Source organism: Oncorhynchus mykiss, chromosome 2 (genome assembly GCF_013265735.2).
Source record: "Oncorhynchus mykiss isolate Arlee chromosome 2, USDA_OmykA_1.1, whole genome shotgun sequence".
In the NCBI taxonomy this organism is placed as follows: Eukaryota; Metazoa; Chordata; class Actinopteri; order Salmoniformes; family Salmonidae; genus Oncorhynchus; species Oncorhynchus mykiss.
The window spans coordinates 92,445,232-92,461,578 of record NC_048566.1 but is presented as its reverse complement, the minus strand read 5'-3'; the positions used below and the strand labels follow the sequence as shown (position 1 = coordinate 92,461,578).

General features: G+C 43.6%; 1 protein-coding gene across 1 annotated transcript; it reads right to left on the bottom strand.

Annotated features, from left to right (window-relative positions):
- Positions 1-962: 962 nt before the first annotated feature.
- On the bottom strand, positions 963-7,254 carry LOC110499906 (actin, alpha cardiac muscle 1). Its single transcript, XM_021576970.2, has 8 exons — positions 7,099-7,254; positions 5,169-5,320; positions 4,287-4,526; positions 4,024-4,108; positions 3,697-3,858; positions 3,106-3,297; positions 1,684-1,865; positions 963-1,455 (listed from the first exon to the last, which is right to left on the bottom strand). The coding sequence occupies exons 2-8, from the start codon at positions 5,295-5,297 to the stop codon at positions 1,312-1,314; spliced, it is 1,134 nt and encodes a 377-aa protein (XP_021432645.1). The 5' UTR covers positions 5,298-5,320; positions 7,099-7,254; the 3' UTR covers positions 963-1,311.
- Between the last annotated feature and the right edge of the window lie 9,093 nt (positions 7,255-16,347).

Below are 16,347 nucleotides of genomic sequence, written 5' to 3'. Positions count from 1 at the left end.
ATTAAAAATCTCTGTGGAGAAGTGCAAATTCACTGTAGTGCACTACTTTTGACGCTGCTCAAAATTAGTGCACTAAGCTACTGTCGAAAGTGGTGCACTATACAGGGAACAGGATTTCAGAAGTAACCCAAGTCAGATAATCAAGTTGCTCTCGTGTTCCCTGGACAGTAATACTGCAATCTCCCTCTGATTGGTACCACGTGAAGATGCAGACGAGACACTCCCATTCCCCTTTCAGCAGGATATATAGCATGTAGCAGAGTGTCGTTAGAAAGAAAGGTCCATGGTACATACCGCCTCTGTCCTAGATTGCAATTGCATGTCTTATTCTCATGTTGGGAGGATGTCTACACTGCTACTACATTTGGCTGTGGCTCCAAATATTATCTAACCTGTAGTACAGATGAAATAATATTCTCTGTATGTTGATGTATCTGTTGCCTGCAACATATTTGACTGTGTTTGTCATCATATAGCTAATGTGCAAACAACACCCAAGAGTTTATTGAACGGGTCTGAGCGAGTGACTTCACCGCCCTGAAAAGACTAACTTCTGCCACCCAGTGGGCGTTGCGTCACATTACAGTATATTTCAACTGGGACCTCATCGACATCAAACTAAACATCAAACCCAAACCACTTCATTTGATGTGTAGTTGTAATGTAAATGTATGGAGTCCACTCAGATAATAATGGAAGTATATTAGCATTTTTTTTTCTATGTTTGAAAAAGCTTTCAACAGAAAATGTCAAATGTCATATGTGTAAATAATATATAAGCATATCCCAGAATTTCTAATTAGTGGAATGGAAATGCAGTTACACTGCATGCTCTGTGACATCTATTAACACTGTAGACGTGTGATTATGCAAAATTGTCCTGGAAGAAGCCATTTTTGTCAAACTACTTTTAATGAACCTGATTATATTACATTTCATGAGGTCACATAAGCACAGGGAAGTCAAAAGGCAGAATTCATTTATTTAGCAATATCAAATCAGATGTTATTGGTCACATACACGTGTTTAGCAGATGTTATTGGTCACATACACTGTGTTTAGCAGATGTTATTGGTCACATACACTGTGTTTAGCAGATGTTATTGGTCACATACACTGTGTTTAGCAGATGTTATTGCGGGTGTTGTGAAATGCTTGTAAATATGCTGATAGTCCGATGACCCGTAATACAGATTGCACAAATAGTAAACACATACAATGGGTCGTTTGTGGGTATTAGAGACACATGAGAAAAACAGAGAGCAATGATTTTAGGGCAGGAAGAGAGTCGAGATAAGAGGAGAGGGTAATTTAGAAGCACTTCCTGTGGACGATTGAGGGCCCGGCCTCCTCATACTCGTCTTTGCTGATCCACATGGCCTGGAAGGTAGACAAGGAGGCCAGGATGGAGCCGCCGATCCAGACAGAGTATTTACGCTCAGGGGGGGCAATCATCTACAGGGAGCGATAGTCAGTGGTTAGGACCGAGTCAAGCTGGGTTTTTATGCAAAGTCAAGTGTCTATACTAATCGAACTTTGCTTCACCAAGGGTACTATAAAACTTTTTCCTCAAAGTACTTTCAGGTTCATCACTGTTAAATAATTGACTCACAGTAATGGGATGGTGGTAAGGTTAGCTGGATGTAATTATCAAAGAGAATAAGATGCATATATTATACATACCTTGATTTTCATAGTGCTGGGGGCCAGGGCTGTGATTTCCTTCTGCATGCGGTCACCGATACCAGGGTACATGGTGGTACCGCCGGACAAGACGTTGTTGGCGTACAGGTCCTTACGGATGTCAATGTCGCACTTCATGATGCCGTTGTATGTGGTCTCATGGATACCAGCAGACTCCATACCTATGGGGATAACAAATAACAGACTTTACACCCATATTCTGAACTGCATACCTATGGGGATAACAGTCTTTACACCCATATTCTGAACTGCATACCTATGGGAATAACAGTCTTTACACCCATATTCTGAACTGCATACCTATGGGGATAACAGTCTTTACACCCATATTCTGAACTGCATACCTATGGGAATAACAGTGTTTACACCCATATTCTGAACTGCATACCTATGGGGATAACAGTGTTTACACCCATATTCTGAACTGCATACCTATGGGGATAACAGTGTTTACACCCATATTCTGAACTGCATACCTATGGGAATAACAGTGTTTACACCCATATTCTGAACTGCATACCTATGGGGATAACAGTCTTTACACCCATATTCTGAACTGCATACCTATGGGAATAACAGTGTTTACACCCATATTCTGAACTGCATACCTATGGGAATAACAGTGTTTACACCCATATTCTGAACTGCATACCTATGGGGATAACAGTCTTTACACCCATATTCTGAACTGCATGCCTATGGGGATAACAGTCTTTACACCCATATTCTGAACTGCATACCTATGGAGATAACAGTCTTTACACCCATATTCTGAACTGCATACCTATGGGGATAACAGTGTTTACACCCATATTCTGAACTGCATACCTATGGGGATAACAGTGTTTACACCCATATTCTGAACTGCATACCTATGGGAATAACAGTCTTTACACCCATATTCTGAACTGCATACCTATGGGGATAACAGTCTTTACACCCATATTCTGAACTGCATACCTATGGAGATAACAGTCTTTACACCCATATTCTGAACTGCATACCTATGGGGATAACAGTCTTGGGCAAGAGAATAAAGAAACAGAGCAATGGATTCTGAGCCTTGTCATGTGAGGTGAAGCCTCCGTTGGAAAAGAGAGGATCAAACCAAACCACAAACTTCATAAGCAAGATATAATAGACAATGAAATATTGACACACAGAGTACTCTCGGGAAAATTATATCAATAAATATCCTTCATGAATGATCCATATGGTGACTTTTACTTCCTCTTATCCTGCATGATCTTAAATACATTACTTGTGCTACAGCACAGAATATCTAGCCTGGTCCCAGATCTATTTGTGTTGTCTTGACAACAGCTATATAGGAGTTGACAAGACAAACTGATCTGGGACCAGGCTATTGAACATTGTGAAGTTGTAAGAATTTGTACTGACCGATGAAGGAGGGCTGGAAGAGGGTCTCTGGGCAACGGAACCTCTCGTTACCGATGGTGATGACCTGTCCGTCGGGCAACTCGTAGGATTTCTCCAGAGAGGAGGAGGAGGCAGCGGTGGCCATCTCATTCTCAAAGTCCAGGGCCACGTAGCACAGCTTCTCCTTGATGTCACGCACAATCTCTCTCTCAGCTGTGGGATTCAAATATAGCATGGAGTTTGTGAGATCATGTTGCCAACCGTGGACAGGCATAAAGGAAGAAACGGTAACTGTAGAGGGGGACCTTAACCTATGTGTCAAATCTAACTACACTGATCAGGATCTTCTACAGGCACAGTCACTACACTAGGAAAATAATGAAGGATTGCAGCTACTCTATTTTGCCAATAGGATACACTGTAAGATAATGAGAGATCAACAAAGGTGACAAGATGCAATTAAACAAAAAATCAGGTGTTGACACATCATATCAACTGGGTGAAAGGTGACATTTTTATGATACTGTTAGAAGGTACAAAAAAAACATTTCTGTCAATATTGATATAGTTGTATATGAGTTTGGTTGTATCTAAAAAGGTCTCCATGGTTACCGGTGGTAACGAAAGAGTATCCTCTCTCAGTGAGGATCTTCATCAGATAATCAGTCAGGTCTCTGCCAGCCAAGTCCAGTCTCATGATGGCGTGGGGCAAGGCGTAACCCTCATACACGGGCACGTTGTGGGTCACACCATCACCAGCGTCCAGCACAATACCTGCACAGGTGAGACACATTAGTACAAACACACTGACGAGCATCATAGTGGTCAATGCCAGGGTTGTGGGTTTTTCATTCCTGCTGGTGCCAAACATTCTGAAAATGTATGCATTCGCTGTACCGTACGTCACTTTTTGGGTTTTGGGTTAGGAGGCGCACTCACCTGTTGTACGACCAGAGGCATACAGAGACAGCACAGCCTGGATGGCCACATACATAGCTGGCACATTGAAGGTCTCAAACATGATCTGTCAGGAAGAAAACCCCACGGTTTTAGAAAACAGGCTCATAAATCCATTATTTGGCAATGCACCTAATAATAAAGCAAATATAAGAACATCATCCATCAACATTAGTTGTGTTGTAATGCTAAACAGCATAAGATTGCCAGCCAGGTAATTGGATTAATTAAGGCAGGTGACCCACCTGGGTCATCTTCTCCCTGTTGGCCTTGGGGTTGAGGGGGGCCTCAGTGAGCAGGACAGGGTGCTCTTCAGGGGCCACACGCAGCTCATTGTAGAAGGTGTGATGCCAGATCTTCTCCATGTCGTCCCAGTTAGTGATGATGCCATGCTCAATGGGGTACTTGAGGGTCAGGATACCTCTCTTGCTCTGGGCCTCGTCTCCTACATAGGAGTCCTTCTGACCCATACCCACCATCACACCCTGCAGGGGAAGAGAGAGACAGGCAAGGCTCATTCATATGTACAGTAGGTACAGGTCACAGCAGGGAGGACGGGTTTGTGGTAATGACTGGAGTGGAATTAGTGGAATGGTATCAAATACATCAAATACATGGACTCCAGGTGTTTGATGCCATTCCATTTACTCCGTTCCGGCCATTATTATGAGCCGTTCTCCCCTCAGCAGCCTCCTGTGGTCCAGATGTGAACGTGAACAGCAACAGACACATATTGATCTGCAAATGACACACGGTCTGGTTTCCCAGACCCAGATGAAACCTACTAAACTAAAAAAGCATGCTCAATAGAGAATCTCCATTGAAAGTGTATTTTTTTTGTTGGTCCAGGTCTAGGCTTCCTCTGGGTTCAGGAAACTTGTCCGTACTGTAGTCTGAGTGCCAGTCTGTTTGTGCCATCATGCCAACTCCTTTTCACTCATCGCCATGCCATGTTTGGCTTGGTAACGACAGCAATGTAGTTGGCAAGAGCACAAACAGATCTGAGCCCAGGTTAGCCATACTGTAGGAGCAATGACCGACTAACAATAGTGTTGCGTCTCTATTTCAGGAATGACCCCTCTGATTGACATGGAAGGGTAGTAGAGGAGAGTAAGATGGGGTCTGACCTGATGACGGGGGCGCCCCACAATAGAGGGGAATACTGCCCTGGGGGCATCGTCACCGGCAAAGCCAGCCTTCACCAGTCCTGAGCCGTTGTCGCACACCAAGGCTGTTGTCTCTTCCTCGTCACACATGGTTGAGTCCGGTTACTGTAGGCCTACACACGCACGCACGCACACACACACACACACACACACACACACACACACACACACACACACACACACACACACACACACACACACACACACACACACACACACACACACACACACACACACACACACACACACACACACACACACACACACACACACACACACACACACACACACCAAACAGACCAGTTGTCAGGTGTGTCAGAGTACAATGTGTTTCACACATGGCATATGGTAGTAACAAAACAAGGTATTACCGCATTAAAGAGTATACTTTTTAGCCAGTAGTTCTGAAAGTAGCGCTCACGAGTGGTCCCTGAAAATTGTCACATATGTGCAGATATGTGCACCATGTCATTGCTCTCTCGCTCTCTCTCTCTCTCTCCCTTGTGGGAGTGCATGATGAGACTCTTGCTAGCTGTCACTCAAGTGGCGAGGGACTGAAGCTCATTGGTTTAAATTTAATTACTAGGTTGCTGGCTCACATGGGGGAAAATGGAGGGAAAATGGAGAAGCACAGCTTCCAGAAAAACAGTCGCTTTCAAACTAGGGATTTTGTGGCTAATTGATGTAAAACATTAATTCTGCTCATAGATTATGCATGTATGAACAACACATTGACACATCCAGCCCAAAGTGAGAGGTTTAAAAAAGGCGTAATAGTTGCCAAAGTTCCGGAGCATGTCTTTAACAGTAGCTGCCCTTCCCACTGTGGTCTCATTCTGTAGCAGTGTCTCTGTCTGTCTGTCTGTCTGTCTGTCTGTCTGTCTGTCTGTCTGTCTGTCTGTCTGTCTGTCTGTGTTGTCTGTCTATCTGTCTGTGTTGTCTGTCTGTCTGTGTTGTCTGTCTATCTGTCTGTGTTGTCTGTCTGTCTGTCTGTCTGTCTGTCTGTCTGTCTGTCTGTGTTGTCTGTCTGTCTGTCTGTCTGTCTGTCTGTCTGTCTGTCTGTCTGTCTGTCTGTCTGTCTGTCTGTCTGTCTGTCTGTCTGTGTTGTCTGTCTGTCTGTCTGTCTGTCTGTGTTGTCTGTCTGTCTGTCTGTCTGTGTTGTCTGTCTGTCTGTGTTGTCTGTCTATCTGTCTGTGTTGTCTGTCTGTCTGTCTGTCTGTCTGTCTGTCTGTCTGTCTGTCTGTCTGTCTGTGTTGTCTGTCTGTCTGTGTTGTCTGTCTGTCTGTCTGTCTGTCTGTCTGTCTGTCTGTCTGTCTGTGTTGTCTGTCTGTGTTATGTTACTGTTATGTTATTGTAATGTACAATACAGAGGACAGTGTTACATTTGAATCGCTTTAAGTGCTTAAAAGGTATTTCTGTGTTGGTCCTAACCAACAGCCTAAAACACAGTCAAAAGAAGTTCTTAAACATCTATTAAAGCAAGGACTTGTATTGCATTTCCTATCCACATTAGCCATGTGGTTGTGAGATCACTTATATATTAACATAATCTGTCAGAAAATACTTGAATGGCTCTTTATCTCTCATATTTGGTATTTGGTATTTTATTAATAAGATCCCGAGTTGCTGTTGCAAAAGCAGCAGCTACTCTTCCTGGGGTCCACACATGCCTGTAACCTACTGTGTGTTCTGTGTTTAAGTATAAATGATACATATAGATGACATAGTCATGTGTGGTAATTATGATAAAGCCATTGATCGTAAGTTGCTTTGGATGAGAGAATAGCGTCTGCCAAATGACTAGCGTAAATGTAATACTATGAGATAAATTACTATTACGGTAATCCTATAATCCCATTGAAACAGAGAATTGCATGTGTGCTGGACTTACCCTGGAGAGCTGGACAGGAGGCGATGTGTTACAGTCCCTTGAAAGAGAGAGAGACGAGAGGAGAGTGCGCCTGGCTCACCTGCTCTCTGAATTTAAATAGGAATACGCAGGACCCATGCCATCACATACCTTCAAAACCTCAGGCCTTTTTAGGAGACATTGTCACCCTTACAAACCAATGCGGAACTTAAAAGCACAAACACACACACACACATACATGCACATACACACACACACACACACACGTGCGCACACACTCACTCAAGAGTCTCATTTGGCCTCTGATAATTTATAGCTGTTTGGCGGAGCCCTGGTCTATAGTTGGACAACTGGAAGACAGGTTGATGATGCATCTGCAGAGAAAGGCATGTTGGAGGCCACTATAAATAAGGTCTGGTGCATCAGTCATAATGGAGATATGGCTCTTTGTCTGTCTGTCTGTCTCAGTGTTACAGACAACCAACCAGAGACTAGTGACAACGCAAAGCCTTTATGGAACTCCCGCCAGGCCTTCAAAGGACTTTTCAGAGACTCAGTAGCAATGGGATGGGACAAAAGTCATATAAAGACATACAATGACAAGACTGTTTTAACCAATATAAATGTAGGAAATACTTTAACAAACCAAAATAAACATCTATGGCTACTGTGTAACCGATGTGAAATGGCTAGCTAGTTAGCGGTGCGCGTTATTAGTGATGAATCCAGAGACGTCACTCACTCTGAGACCTTGAAGTGGTTGAATCCCTTGCTTTTATGGAGTGATGGTTGTTGATGTGTTCAGAGGGTCCCTGTTTCGAGTCCGGATTGGGACAAGGTGAGGGAAGGAAGCAACACAGTTACAACTGCTCAGTGTTCAATGACCAGAGAATGTGTCCCTCAGGCTTGGGCTTGACTCCTTCCAATGAAGTAATTGAATTATGTCATGTCAATGAGGGAAATGGGAATTTCAATTAACTGTCTGAATTGATCCCAACCCTGATGTTCCGACAGTAAAATGATTGTCCTCATAGCCTGTCAATGAAGTAAGTCTTTACACAGTGGTAAACCACAGTGACAACAGACTCTATTCCATACTGACCCTCGTTGACAACAGTTACTTTAATCTGGTTACCAGGTCTAATGACATCCACAGACCAGAGGAAGTTGTTCAGAAGGAGATGACCAAAAAAGGAAGTGATGGTTTGAATGGTGTTGAAGGAGGGGCGTCCACAGCACTTCTACTGAATGAGGTGGTTGAAACATCCCTAGATGCCCCCCAGTGGCTATTCAATTACTGACAAGAAGACAAGATTCAGAATCAGATGATAGTCTGTCTTTCCAGCCATACACATGGAACAGTAGCCTATTTCACCCACAGTCGGCATGGTTGCTGGTGGAAGAAGAGACTATTCAAATTATAACAAGTAAAGGGAGGAATTCTGATCTTTACCCACTAATTGGTCTTTTGACAGATCAGATCACCTCTTTTGCCAATAATTAGGTAAAATATCAGAATTGGGCTGCCTGTGTAAACGCAGCCATTAAGTCACACTAACACACTAACTAATAGGTTGACATAGGATAAGACTGTTAGCGTAGCAAGGTCATTAAATTATGCTGCAGTTAAGTAGTAAGGTTCATGTTATTTTAGAATTAAATCAAATCAAATGTTATTAGTCAAATGCTTCATAGACTAACAGTGAATGAGGTCAATAACATGGCTATATACAGGGAGTACCAGTACTGAGTTGTTGTTTAGGGGTACGAGGTAATAACATAGCTATATACAGGGAGTACCAGTACTGAGTTGTTGTTTAGGGGTACGAGGTAATAACATGGCTATATACAGGGAGTACCAGTACTGAGTTGTTGTTCAGGGGTATGAGGTAATAACATGGCTATATACAGGGAGTACCAGTACTGAGTCAATGTGCAGGAGGACGAGGTAATAACATGGCTATATACAGGAGCACCAGTACTGAGTTGTTGTTCAGGGGTACGAGGTAATAACATGGCTGTATACAGGGAGCACCAGTACTGAGTTGTTGTTTAGGGGTACGAGGTAATAACATGGCTATAAACAGGGAGTACCAGTACTGAGTTGTTGTTTAGGGGTATGAGGTAATAACATGGCTATATACAGGGAGTACCAGTACTGAGTCAAGGTGCAGGAGGACGAGGTAATAACATGGCTATATACAGGGAGCACCAGTACTGAGTTGTTGTTCAGGGGTATGAGGTAATAACATGGCTATATACAGGGAGCACCAGTACTGAGTTGTTGTTTAGGGGTACGAGGTAATAACATGGCTATATACAGGGAGTACCAGTACTGAGTCAATGTGCAGGAGTACGAGGCAATAACATGGCTATATACAGGAAGTACCAGTACTGAGCCGTTGTTCAGGGGTACGAGGTAATAACATAGCTATATACAGGAAGTACCAGTACTGAGCCGTTGTTCAGGGGTACGAGGTAATAACATGGCTATATACAGGAGGTACCAGTACTGAGCCGTTGTTCAGGAGTACGAGGTAATAACATGGCTATATACAGGGAGTACCAGTACTGAGCCGTTGTTCAGGGGTACGAGGTAATAGCATGGCTATATACAGGGAGTACCAGGACTGAGTCAATATGCAAGGCTGCAGGCCCAGACGGCATCCCCAGCCGCGTCCTCAGAGCATGCGCAGACCAGCTAGCTGGTGTGTTTACGGACATATTCAATCAATCCTTATCCCAGTCTGCTGTTCCAACATGCTTCAAGGGGGCCACCATTGTTTCTGTTCCCAAGAAAGCTAAGGTAACTGAGCTAAATGACTACTGCCCCGTAGCACTCACTTCCGTCATCATGAAGTGCTTTGAGAGACTGGTCAAGGACCATATCACCTCCACCCTACCTGACACCCTAGACCCACTCCAATTTGCTTACCACCCCAATAGGTCCACAGATGACGCAATCGCAACCACACTGCACACTGCACACTGCCCTAACCCATCTGGACAAGAGGAATACCTATGTGAGAATGCTGTTCATCGACTACAGCTCATCATGTAACACCATAGTACCCTCCAAACTCGTCATCAAGCTCGAGACCCTGGGTCTCGACCCCGCCCTGCGCAACTGGGTACTGGACTTCCTGACGGGCCGCCCCCCCCCAGGTGGTGAGGGTAGGTAACAACATCTCCACCCCGCTGATCCTCAACACTGGGGCCCCACAAGGGTGCGTTCTGAGCCCTCTCCTGTACTCCCTGTTCACCCACGACTGTGTGGCCACTCCAACTCAATCATCAAGTTTGCGGACGACACTACAGTGGTAGGCTTGATTATCAACAATGACGAGACGGCCTACAGGGAGGAGGTGAGGGCCCTTGGAGTGTGGTGTCAGGAAAATAACCTTACACTCAATGTCAACAACACAAAGGAGATGATTGTGGACTTCATGAAACAGCAGAGGGAGCACCCCCCTATCCACATCGACGGAACAGTAGTGGAGAGGCTAGTAAGTTTCAAGTTCCTCGGTGTACACCTCAAGGACAAACTGAATTGGTCCACACAGAGAGCGTTGTGAAGAAGGCGCAGCAGCGCTGAAGAAATTTGGCTTGTCACCAAAAGCACTCACAAACTTCTACAGATGCACAATCGAGAGCATCCTGTCGGCCTGTATCACCGCCTGGTACGGCAACTGCTCCGCCCACAACCGTAAGGCTCTCCAGAGGGTAGTGAGGTCTGCACAACGCATCACCGGGGGCAAACTACCTGCCCTCCAGGACACCTACACCACCCGATGTCACAGGAAGGCCAGATAGATCATCAAGGACAAGAACCACCCGGGCCACTGCCTGTTCACCCCGCTATCATCCAGAAGGCGAGGTCAGTACAGGTGCATCAAAGCAGGGGCCGAGAGACTGAAAAACAGCTTCTATCTCAAGGCCATCAGACTGTTAAACAGCCACCACTAACATTGAGTGGCTGCTGCAAACATACTGACTCAACTCCAGCCACTTTAATTATGGAATTGATGGAAATTGATGAAAAAAATGTATCACTAGCCACTTTAAACTATGCCACTTTATGTTTATATACCCTACATTACTCATCTCATATGTATATACTGCATCTTGCCTATGCCGTTCTGTACCATCACTCATTCATATATCTTTATGTACATATTCTTTATCCCTTTACAGTTGTGGAATTGTTAGGTTAGATTACTCGTTGGTTATTACTGCATTATCGGAACTAGAAGCACAAGCATTTCGCTACACTCGCATTAACATCTGCTAACCATGTGTATGTGACGAATACAATTTGATTTGATTTGATTTGATAAAGCTCTCATGTTCTCAATGGTGCAGCTGTAAAGCCTTTTGAGGATCTGAGGGCCCACGCCAAATATTTTCAGCCTCTTGAGGAGGAAGAGGTGATGTCGTGCCCTCTTCACAACTGTGATGGTGTGTGTGGACCATGTTAATTCCTTAGTGATGTGGACACCGAGGAACCTGAAGCTCTCGACCCACACCACTACAGACCCATCGATGTGGATGGGGGCGTGCTCGGCACTCCATTTCTTCTAGTCGTCAACAAACTTGAAGGCCAGAGACTGTGATCAAGCCAAGGTAATAACACTTTAGGATGATTTGTGTCAGTGTCTTTGGCAGCCAGGGTTGGCGGAGGAGAGGAGGAGGAGAGGAAGAGGAGAGGAAGAGGAGAGGAGGAGGTTATGTGAGCTCCTGCCCGTCTTTTAACTATGTCCTTCGCTAATCTTACAGCCTCATTGCCCCCCTTACTTTAGTTTATATTACATTACTGAGCTGCTTTACTGCACAGCAGGTCACAAAATCAACATGATGAACATGAACTCGAACATGATGAACATGAACACTGCTAAACCTGCAGCCCAACAGCAGTTTGCTATGTTAACTGGATAAACCTGAATCAGAGAGGTGCGGAGGGCTGCCTTAATCAATATCCACGTCTTCGGCAATCGGGGAACAGTGGGTTAACTGCCTTGCTCAGGGGCAGAACGACAGATTTTTACCTTGTCAGCACGGGGATTCGATCCAGCAACCTTACTGGCCCAACGCTCTAACCACTAGGCCACCTGCCGCCCCAGAAGGTGCATCAGATAGACAAACGGGCAAACTCAGTCTGAGAACCACCTTAAACCCAGAGACACAGATACAGACACAATGTTTTAAAGCCACAAAAGTAGAAGCATAAATGTTTTGCATTGTCTTCTTTACAGAAGCTCTACTATTAGATTATTTTGACCAGGAGGTTGCTAACCTCCTAAACCAGACTAACCTCTAACCTCATCATTGTTTTATATCAGGCTAGGGGATCATTAGCTCGTTCATGACTTTCTTACTCAGGGCCCATTGGACATAAAGCATATAAAGAAGTAGATAAAGCCTTGACCTCTTGTGTTAGAGGGTGACAACCGGCCACATGTGAAGCATGGTATTTGTTTATGGTTAGGGGTCTGGGGTGTGTTTTGACCTTGTAAACTGGGCCTTCATGTTGGTGCCCTGCAAAACACACACACACACACACACACACACACACACACACACACACACACACACACACACACACACACACACACACACACACACACACACACACACACACACACACACACACACAGTAGCCTATTGTTTTATGAGAAGTCCTGTTGCCATGAGATCATGTGACTAAGGTCCTACTTGTGACCACCCCAGCATTCTCCCATAACTAGAAATAGCACCACCTCCCCCACATATATGACCAGGTGGGGGTAGACCTAGTCATTATTTCCTCAAATGCTTTCCCTGGATAGGAGCAGCTCAGTGGTGTGAGCACTGGGCACCATAGTAGGCATATGTAGATGGCCTGTGTTATTGGATTTAATATCTACTCGGTAAAGGCACAGAGAAAATAAAGAAAATAAAAGGAGCATTCATAGAAATGCCATAGAAAATAAAAGGAGCATTCATAGAAATGCCATAGAAAATAAAGGGAGCATTCATTTCTGGCATCAGGCCAGAATGGGGTGGGCTATTGGGTCTGATTCAAAAGTAGCCCATGAACCAAAAAAAGTAACGCAATGCCACAGACAACCTGTCAATCATCATATATCTGTCACTCTGAAATGTTGATTTACTGTGACGACAGCCACAGACACTCAGTCACAATACAGTGTGTTGTGAAAAACCAGTAAAACCAGACACAACCAGTCAAAACCAGTAAAACCAGACAAAACCAGACATATACAGGTACATATACTGTACCAGTCAAAAGTTTGGACACAACTATTCATTCAAGGGTTTTTCTTTATTTTTACTATTTTCTAATTGTAGAATAATAGAATAACACATATGGAATCATGTAATAGACAAAAAAGCATTAAACAACTCTAAATGTATTTTATATTTAAGATTTTTCAAAATTGCCACCCTTTTCCTTGATGGCATGGTTTGCACACTCTTGGCATTCTCTCAACCAGCTTCACCCGGAATGCTTGTCCAACTGTCTTGAAGGAGTTCCCACATATGCTGAGCACTTGTTGGCTGCTTTCCTTCACTCTGCGGTCCAACTCATCCCAAACCATCTCAATTGGATTGAGGTCAGGTGATTGTGGAGGCCAGGTCATCTGATGCAGCACTCCACCACTCTCCTTCTTGGTCAAATAGGCCTTACACAGCCTGGAGGTGTGTTGAGTCATTGTCCTGTTGAAAAACAAATGATAGTCTCACTAAGCGCAAACCAGATGGGATGGCGTATCGCAGCAGAATGCTGTGGTAGCCATGCTGTTTAAGTGTGCCTTGAATTCTAAATAAATCACTGTTACCAGCAAAGCACCCCCACACCATCACCCTCCTCCTCCATGCTTCACGGTGGAATACCACACATTGTGTTTCTTGGCCCAAGCAAGTATCTTCTTCTTATTGGTGTCCTTTAGTAGTGGTTTCTTTGCAGCAATTTGACCATGAAGGCCTGATTCACGCAGTCTCCTCTGAACAGTTGATGTTGAGATGTGTCTGTTACTTGAACTCTGTGAAGCATTTACTTGGGCTGCAATTTCTGAGGCTAGTAACTCTAATGAACCCTCTGCAGCAAAGGTAACTCTGGGTCTTCCTTTCCTGTGCTGGTCCTCATGAGATCCAGTTTAATCACGGTGCTTGATGGTTTTTGCGACTGCACTTGAAGAAACTTTCAAAGTTCTTGAAATTTTCCAGATTGACTGACCTTCATGCCTTAAAGTAATGATGGACTGTCGTTTCTCTTTGCTTATTTGACCTGTTCTTGCCATAATATGGACTTGGTCTTTTACCAAATAAGGTTTTCTGTATACCCCCCTACCTTGTCACAACACAACTGATTGGCTCAAACGCATTAAGGAAAGAAATTCAACTAATTAATTTTTAACAAGGCACACCTGTTAATTGAATTGCATGCCAGGTGACTACCTCATGAAGTTGGCTGAGACAATGGCAAGAGTGTGCAAAGCTGTCATCAAGGCAAAGGGTGGCTACTTTGAAGAATCTCAAATATAAAATATATTTTGATTTGTATAACACTTTATTGGTTAATACATGATTCCATATGTGTTATTTCATAGTGTTGATGTCTTCACTATTATTATACAATGTAGAAAATAGTAAATATAATGAAAAACCCTTGAGTGAGTAGGCGTGTCCAAACTTTTGAATGGTACTGTACATCATTGTTAAAGACCCACACTAGCATGCATGCCTCTTGATGTATAAATAACCTTTTACATATCAACACGGGAGACAGTTAGAGTAGAAACTCCTCTCATTGGCTGACCTGTCACCTTTGGACTAGTGACCTCACAAGGACAACAAGGCAGACCAGTGAGTGTGCCGATCCTTAGATTGTAATATGTGTGTTATCACATGTATTTCTGAGAAGTATACAACTGTAACATGTTAGCCGAAAATGCGCAAGGGTGCACGGATTAAAAACATGGCTAGCCAAACATGATCATTCTCAAAAAAAACATTTTCAGTTATCATTTCATTATCTCCTCTCCGTTCTCGACATTGTTTAACTCGCAGTGAGCATATAGTACATGGTTACAAGGCAGGAGTTGGCCTTACTCATGTGTCCCAGTGCCACTATTCACAGTCACCCATGTTACAGTAAAACTCTGTCATAGACAGGTCGAGTAATCCAATAAATTGATTATCCTGAGAGAAATTAACAGCACGCTCATTAAGCTAAATTATACCTAAAGGACTGGACTGCTCATTCACAACATTGTGAAAATAAGAACATGTCCATAAACCATATAATATACAGTGCCTTTGGAAAGTATTCAGACCCCTAGACTTTTTCCACATGTTATGTATGTATGCCTTATTCTGAAATTGATTTTTTTTTTATCATCCATTTATACACAATACCCCATAATGACAAAGCGAAAACTGTTTTTTTTTAAACATTTTTGCAAATCTATTTTTTTTTAAAGACAAAAATACATTGTTTACCTAAGTATTCAGACTCTTTGCTATGACACTTTATTGGAGTCCACATGTGGTAAATTCAATTTATTGGACATGATTTGGAAAGGCACACAACTGTCTATAAGGTCCCACAGTTGACAGTGCATGTCAGAGCAAAAATCAAGCCATGAGGTCGAAGGAATTGTCCATAGAGCTCCGAGACAGGATTGTAATCGAGGCACAGATGTGGGGAAGGGTACCAAGAACACAGTAGTGTCCATCATTCTTAAATGGAAGAAGATTGGAACCACCAAGACTCATCCTAGAGCTGGCCGCCCGGTCAAACTGAGCAATCGAGGGAGAAGGGCCTTGGTCAGGGGAGGTGACCAAGAGCCCGATGTCCACTCTGACAGAGCTCTAGAGTTCCTCTGTGGAGATAGGCAAACCATCCAGAAGACAACCATCTCTTTAGTACTCCACCATTCAAGCCTTTTTGGTAGAGTGGCCAGATGGAAGACACTCCTCAGTAGGTCATGAGAGATTAGGTGCTCAGGTCTCTCCAAAAGTTTATAGAATGATGGGTAAAGAAACATGGGGAAATTATTATTATTTCCACTATACACAGTCTCGTTCACCCACTGGCTCACTCTCTCCCTGTCACAATTAGCCTGGGGACAAGGTACCATTGACAGTGGTAGAAAAAAAAAATAGTACCCCACTTGTTGCTGTTTATATATTTGATATATACATACTGGTATTGAACATGTACACATTCATGAAGATATACATAATGATATTTATCATAAGAGGGATTAT